This window comes from the organism of the source record quoted next (assembly GCF_019968985.1).
Source record: "MAG: Porospora cf. gigantea B chromosome Unknown PgB_NODE_1295_length_6596_cov_129.891, whole genome shotgun sequence".
NCBI classification, from domain to species: Eukaryota; Apicomplexa; class Conoidasida; order Eugregarinorida; family Porosporidae; genus Porospora; species Porospora cf. gigantea B.
This window is the reverse complement of record NW_027178622.1, coordinates 1-6,596: the sequence shown is the minus strand read 5'-3', so window position 1 is coordinate 6,596 and position 6,596 is coordinate 1. Positions and strand designations below refer to the sequence as shown.

Genomic DNA, 6,596 nt, shown 5'->3' with positions numbered 1-6,596 from the left:
AGGTGTTCGGGCCCAATTGGCTGCTCTGGTGGTTACCAGCCCACACAGCGGCGTCTCGTCCGGTAGGGGACGGAGTCCGCTGGCGAGTCCGAGGACAGTGATGTTTACGGAGACTGTTGTGGTTGCAAATCTCTACGTGTGTGTTTAGTGGCACCATGACGATCACCTTTTGTATGGGCATACTGGGTAACCACATGTCGTTTACTGTCTCTTTTGCGCATTTACTGTGTTAATGGATGGCGATGCAAGATGTTAGTGCTGAACATGTTATCCGCGGCTCGTCTGGCAGCGTAGCGCTGCTTCGATCTCCAAGTCTGAACGAAAACACGCATGACATGGCTCCGGCTCCCGTTACGAACGTGGAAACCGTTCGCATGCTGACGCAGAATATCTCACAGATCGCGGACACGAGCCCGCTACAGCACCGGCGGTACAGCGTGCCCTCCACTCTAGGGACAGGTCGGTCCTTGGCGCTGGCGGTATTCGAGCAGGGCATTGAACGGCCGTCGCACAGGGTGCGATGCATGAACAACATCAAACGTCTTTTCGTCCCTCCGAAGCAAAACACGCGCATGTGGTTGACTCGTAGGTGACAGGGGCATCGCATCACAGCTTTTCGAATTACTGTGGCAGTTTCAGTACTCAGCATGTTCGGAGTAGGATACATAGATTTCGAGACACAGTTAGGAAGACTGGGGGGACACTCCATTCCTCATTCAGCAGCGGCAATCAGGGTGGATCGCCGTGGCTGGGTAGGAATAGCTGGCAGCCTTCACTCAGCGCCGTTGCGAGTCTCCTTCCATCTGGGAGTGTGGGGGATTCCCTGAACAGGGGACTACACAGAGTGGCGGGGTCTGTTCTTGGAGGGTTCTTTGCCTTTGTCTGCCTTGCTATCATTACAGGCGGGTTCACCCAGTGGAACCGCAATCCGGATCCTGAGGAGGTCCACATTGACCAACCAACCTACGTTGTGTACGTCTCTGCTTTTGTCCTCATGCCTGCCTTAATATTCCTCGGCAACTTCCTTGGGTATTGCCAGGACCCTGCAAAGCGGTCATACTATATCTTCACAGTGTGCTTCGTTTTCACGGCGGCCCTGTGCCTATACGGGCCGCTGCACGACGGACAACCGCTGGCGTCAGTGACGTCGCGGGTGTACCTTGAGATAGTCGGACAGGTGGTGGGGTTTCTATGCTCCCACATTCTGCCGGAGACAGAGACCGACAAGCTCTTTAAGCAGGTTCGGTCCTGCTGTCTGTCCTTCAGAGACACTCTGAAGCCTTTGATCATGACCCAAGCCCTCGGCCAGAACCCCCACTGGACCGATGAAGAATGGGACGGACTGGCAGACTTGATGGCACGCACGGACAAAGCGATAAACACCGCGAAGGTTTGCGTGGAAAAGTCACGCTTTGAGTGGACCATGGGGGTGTTCGGTCATCCGATGCACCTTTCCACGCCTTTGAAGGCCAACGTTATCATAAAGTTGCAAAGAATCCAGACTGCGCTCATGTCACTACTGCTATCTATCAAGATTCAAGTCGCAGCGGTACATATCAGAACAGTAAGCCCCAAGCGGTATTGAACCACCCAGCATCGACACTGCATTATTGATGACTCGGGCTCCATGCCCTTGAGTATGATGTCCTCTCCAGGTGTTGCCTACTGGGACACCGATCAGTCCGCCCTACCCAAAGCCTACGAGCCGTACGAGGCGGTGTTCAGGGTCTACGGAGACGAGCTGGAGCAATCCATAGATGCGCTATGCGATGCACTGGGGTGAGTGTACGAGGGCCAAAACATACAGTCTCATTCCGGAGGTTGTTGACGGAGCCTTTCGCAACGGGGACGAGGCGCGAGCCTGCGCAGAGATTGTTGTGAGGAAGTTAGCTGAGGCGGCGGAGTCCTTAGGAGTCATGCATGATACCCGGATCAAATCGGAAATGATAAAAGGGGCAACCTGCGAAACGATTCTCAGCACTATGTTCAACCGCAACTGCAAAGAAGACGAGGAGCTCATCGACGACATCGGCAAAGCTCTGGTGGGGCGCAACTTGCTCCAGGAGCCGAAACTGCACGCTAGGTTGTACATCGACCATTCGGTGTCCTCGGCGGCTCGGTACTCGCTGGTCGATAATGTGATGGTTACTACTATAGTTCTTGTGCGAGAGATGTTTGAAGACCTGCATGGTTTGCTCAGACTTTAGTTCACGTGCGAGAGATGTTTCAAGACCTGCATGGTTTTCTCGGACTATCTTCAGTAACCTAATCAGAATATCGCGGCCTGAGACTGTTTGAGAGATATTCTTCAGTCATCCTAAGGAAATCATAGAAGCCATAGTTGTTAGGAAGGTAGCTGAGGAGGCGGAGCAATCAAGCGTGGAAATGATAAAAGGGGCAACATGCGAAACGATTGTTCAACCGCAACTGCAAAGAAGACGGAGCTCACAGAAGACGACATCGGCAAAGCTCTGGTGGCGCGTAACTTTTCCTAGGAGCCGAAACTGTGTGTCAGGTTGTACATCGATCATTCGTTGTCGTCAGCGGATCGATACTCGCTGCGAGAGACCTGCGTGGTTTGCTCAGACGTCTTCAATAACCTTATCAAAATTTAAAGCGGCCTGAGACTGTTTGAGAGATATTCTTCAGTCATCCTAAGAAAATCACGGAAGGCAAAAAAAGTTGGAGAAGTCCTTAAACAATCTCGACGTCTGACGAACAAGCAGTCGTCTTCTCAGTGTCGATGATCGAGAAAGCCTTCCGGCGTAATCGTCGTTCTTCAAGTACTGCAGGCGGGTTCAACGCCATGGTAGATGAGTAGTGGAAAACGGCGACTCCCAGATGCCATAACCCATGTGATATACGTTCGGGATCTCGACGTTTGTCGAGGCCGTAAAAAAAAAGGCAGGACCCTACTACAGCCGCAAGCACGGCGCGGTAGAGCCATACAACTTCTCCAATTTGCGGCCACTGCCTGACAACGAGAGCCCGGTAACCGATGGATCCGAACGCCGAGACGGCAATCACAGCGCCCATGGAGTACTTGTTCATGGGAGCCACACAGTTCGCTGTGCATGCCACAGTCAGTAACAGCGTTTTCACCACGGTAGTAGTCACAGGGTCAGGATGTTGTAGCAACATCAAGAAGGTTCCTCCGATACACATAGTCGCATAAGCGTTGTCAGCAACATGCCACGTAAATTCTGCGCCGCCTAAGAAGGAACCGCCTGAAGCTTGGAGGTGATGGTACACGCAGGACACGAAGATAGTCATACCAGCGACGACGGAGTCCATTTCCATCCCGTTCTTCCAGCAAAAGACCAAGGAAGGCACCAGAGCAAAGTTCGTTAGAACGTTGAAGGTCCACATTTGGACCCAGTGGATACCTTCACGGACGAAACCGCCCTCAGATATCTCCAGGCAGTGCAGCGTCATTGATTGCTCTTTTTTTGCGGTTTTCGCCCCTCAATTCATATGCGTAATTCTTCGTTAATAAGCATTTCTCAGCAATGAAGGTGTTCTACGGAGTGTTTGAGTCGCCTGAGTCTGAGGTCGTTTCTGATTCTTACGCCCAGTCGCTTCCGTTCGACATGGAGGAGTTCAAAGACGTCGCGTTCGAAGTCAAGGGACGCTACATCGATATTGGTGGCGAGGACTACGGTATCGAGGACAACGACGAGGACGGCGCTGGTGGTGCCGCTATGGCTGAGAAGGTTGTGGATATTATCCACAACTTCAAGCTTACGGACACTGGTATGAGGAAGAAGGACTTCCAACTGTACCTGAAAACTTGGATGAAGGAGCTCATGGAGAGCCCCAAGACGAAGGACAAGTTCGCTGACCCCGATTTCAAGGCCAAGTTCACTGGTTTCATCAAGGTCCTCCTCGGACGATTTGCCGAACTTTGCATCTTGGTCCACGAATCAGCGTACGACGAAGGCATCTATGGCGAGTGCAAGGCTACTCTCGTGTTCTCCTACAACAAGGATGGTGAGATTGAGCCTACCTTCGTCTACCTCAACGACACCCTGTTGAACATGAAGTTTTGATTGTTCGTTCGTTCGTTTGCATCTAGCTTGAATTGCACAAATTTCTAGCAAGGCGTAGCTTGTGAATGTTGTCATTACCCGTAGACGGCGTGAAAGAGGAGTTCTTGTGGGCTGTTGAAACTCACCGAGTTGTGGTTGTAGTCGCAGAACCCGGCAGTGGCAAGAGCACACGACTCCCACAGTTTTTGTGGAACGCTGGGTGGGCGCAAGTCGGAATGATAGCCATGACGTCCCCGAGGCGGTCGGCAGCGGTGATTGTGGCCAACCGCATCGCCGAAGAAAAGCAAGTGACAGTGGGACGGGAGATCGGCTACATGATGCGGTTCGCCTCCACGGTCGACAGAGAATCCTGCAGGTTGTGCGTTGCAACTGAAGGTCGCCTGCTGATGGAAACTCTCTCAGATCCGCTGTTGGCTCGAATCAGCGTGCTGATATTGGACGACGCTCATGAGCGCACTCTTGAGGGCGATCTACTGATGGTTGTTTTGAAACGAATCATGAGCGTGCGGAAGAGCCTACGACTGGTAATATGCTCGGCTACCCTGGAAACGGATGAGATACTCAGGTTCTTCAAACCTGCAGATGTGGAGGACTTCTCTGCTCCTGCTTTTAGATGTGAGGCCGTGCACGGCGCTGAGTTTCTCTTTGAGAGTTTCGACGACGCCCGGCAGGAATCGTCGAGCTCCAGTGTAGATGCGGAAACTGCAATGCGTGTTCTGGAGGATTTTCACCGAAAACGGCGTGGACGCCGGGTGAAAGAGGAGAGACGCGAACGTAAACGGTCGCCATCCGTTAAGCTGGAGCGGGACGAATATGGCCGGCGGTTGACTGACGACAGGCCGGGGCGCAGGCGGTTCTCAGAACCCCGACGGCGATCATCAGAACCCCGACGGCGATCGTCACACCGCCGGCGTTCTCCGGAGCCCAGACGACGGCACTCGAGCGCTAGACGTTCCCCCACTGCAAGGAGGGAGTCCCCGCGGCCTCGGAGGCGACGCCAGAGCCCCATGACGTCGGAGCTGGCGCAGCCCCTTCGCCTTCCGGCCCCAGAGACGCTGGCTGACTTGCGTGAAGTCTTCGTTCTCAACGTTATGAACTCGCAGCCCCACCCCCTGGCTGTGGCCTATGCTGACCAGCCGCCTGCCGACTACCTTCTAGCGGTTGTCGAAGCTGTCCTCGAGGTTCATTTGTCTGAGCCCAGAGGGGATATCCTGGCCTTCCTGACGGGCAAGGAAGAGGTTGTGTGGGCCGCCAACAAGCTGAACGAGATGGAAGCGCACCGCATGCAACAGCCCGGACAGCCTCGACCGCGACTTCTGGTGCAGGTGCTCCACGGGGATTTGCCCGTCGCCACGCAGCTGCAGGTGGTCCGTGCTGGCAGGCGGCGTCGTGTCATCGTCGCCACCAACATCGCAGAGGCCTCACTGACCATACAAGGAGTCCAACATGTGGTGGACTCTATGTACACCAAGGTTAAAGCCGACCACCCCGTATTTGGATCTGGGCTTCAGGTTCTGTCAGTGCTGCCGGCGTCCGCAGCCAGCTTGGCACAACGTGCAGGTAGGGCGGCAAGGCTTGGACCTGGGAAAGCGATCCGGGTTGGTTCTGCTGCCGCCGACATTCCAAGCCGGAACATACCAGAGATCTCTCGGGTCGACCTCTCTCAAACTGTCCTGTTCCTTATGCGGCTGGGTATCACGAACTTTGCCCACCTTCAGTTTCCTTCGCCTCTGCCCAAGGTGCCTCTGCGGTCCGCTTTAACCAAGTTGCACGCCTTAGGTCTTATAGATGGTGACGCTCGGCTGACTCAGCCATTGGGGGCTCAAGTGGCAGTGCTTACGGCAACGCTTAAGCTGTCCGTGGAGATGGCTGCCTTCCTGGCGATGTCTATCGGATTTAAATGCACTGCGGAGGCAGCTTCGATTTGCGCCATGACACTAATTGACTCACCTTGGCTCCCAAGGCCTCCCACCTTTGGAGTGTCGTCCAAGGTATCAAAGTACGATCTCTCCCGAGGAAGACTACAGGTGCACCAGGGAGATTTTGTGTCGCTCTTCAATATACGCTCACAGTGGCTATTCTACCGCGATGACGACCCGGATTTCTGTCGAGACCACTTCCTGAGGGAAAAGGAGCTCGTGAAAGCGGACGTTCTCCATGACCGCGTGTGCCGAACCCTTGACTCTCTAAAAGTCCCTCCAGTCAGCTGCGGAGAGGATGTCGTCCAAGTGCAGAGGGCTCTCTGCAGCGCTCTGTTCATGCACGCAGCTCAGCACTGCGCAGGAGGGATTTATCGACCTTTGAGACCCGTGGCTGAGGCCTCGCTGAACCCTGAAGACGGGGGACCGATGCAGAATTTCACGCTGGCCCTGCATCCGTCCTCCAGTCTTTACGGCCGAAACCCTCCGTACGTGGTTTTCGCCTGCGCAATTGCCACTCAGTCTGCGATCTCGTTAAAGACGTCCGAGGCGGGGTCGTTGGAGGAACTTGAGTCTAGAGTTAACCCTGACAAGATGTCTCTGGTGTTCTGGATGCACGGAGTGACCC

General features: G+C 54.4%; 4 protein-coding genes across 8 annotated transcripts; 3 read left to right on the top strand and 1 right to left on the bottom strand.

Annotated features, from left to right (window-relative positions):
• Window positions 1–236: 236 nt before the first annotated feature.
• On the top strand, window positions 237–2,207 carry KVP17_002659 (uncharacterized protein; the record flags this gene model as incomplete). Of its 4 annotated transcripts, XM_068519130.1 has the most annotated exons (5): window positions 336–585; window positions 613–811; window positions 844–1,564; window positions 1,595–1,779; window positions 1,808–2,207. In XM_068519130.1, the coding sequence occupies 5 exons, from the start codon at window positions 336–338 to the stop codon at window positions 2,205–2,207; spliced, it is 1,755 nt and encodes a 584-aa protein (XP_068378918.1). The 4 variants fall into 4 exon arrangements, with proteins under 4 accessions (XP_068378920.1, XP_068378918.1, XP_068378917.1 ...); XM_068519132.1 differs by lacking the exons at window positions 613–811; window positions 844–1,564; window positions 1,595–1,779; window positions 1,808–2,207 and having other exon boundaries at window positions 237–593; XM_068519129.1 differs by lacking the exons at window positions 336–585; window positions 613–811; window positions 1,595–1,779; window positions 1,808–2,207 and having other exon boundaries at window positions 995–1,585.
• A 487-nt stretch (window positions 2,208–2,694) lies between these two features.
• Window positions 2,695–3,435, bottom strand: KVP17_002657 (uncharacterized protein; the record flags this gene model as incomplete). The annotated part of the gene is made up of 1 exon (XM_068519127.1): window positions 2,695–3,435. The coding sequence occupies one exon, from the start codon at window positions 3,433–3,435 to the stop codon at window positions 2,695–2,697; it is 741 nt and encodes a 246-aa protein (XP_068378915.1).
• Window positions 3,436–3,509: 74 nt separating this feature from the next.
• KVP17_002658 (uncharacterized protein) lies at window positions 3,510–4,049 on the top strand (the record flags this gene model as incomplete). The annotated part of the gene is made up of 1 exon (XM_068519128.1): window positions 3,510–4,049. One exon carries the CDS (start codon window positions 3,510–3,512, stop codon window positions 4,047–4,049), a length of 540 nt encoding a protein of 179 aa, XP_068378916.1.
• Window positions 4,050–4,114: 65 nt separating this feature from the next.
• Window positions 4,115–6,596, top strand: KVP17_002656 (uncharacterized protein; the record flags this gene model as incomplete). 2 transcript variants are annotated; one of them, XM_068519126.1, is made up of 1 exon in its annotated part: window positions 4,115–6,596. In XM_068519126.1, a coding segment is annotated over one exon (2,482 nt), but the record flags the coding sequence as incomplete, so codon positions are not given. The 2 variants fall into 2 exon arrangements, with proteins under 2 accessions (XP_068378914.1, XP_068378913.1); XM_068519125.1 differs by having other exon boundaries at window positions 4,115–6,589.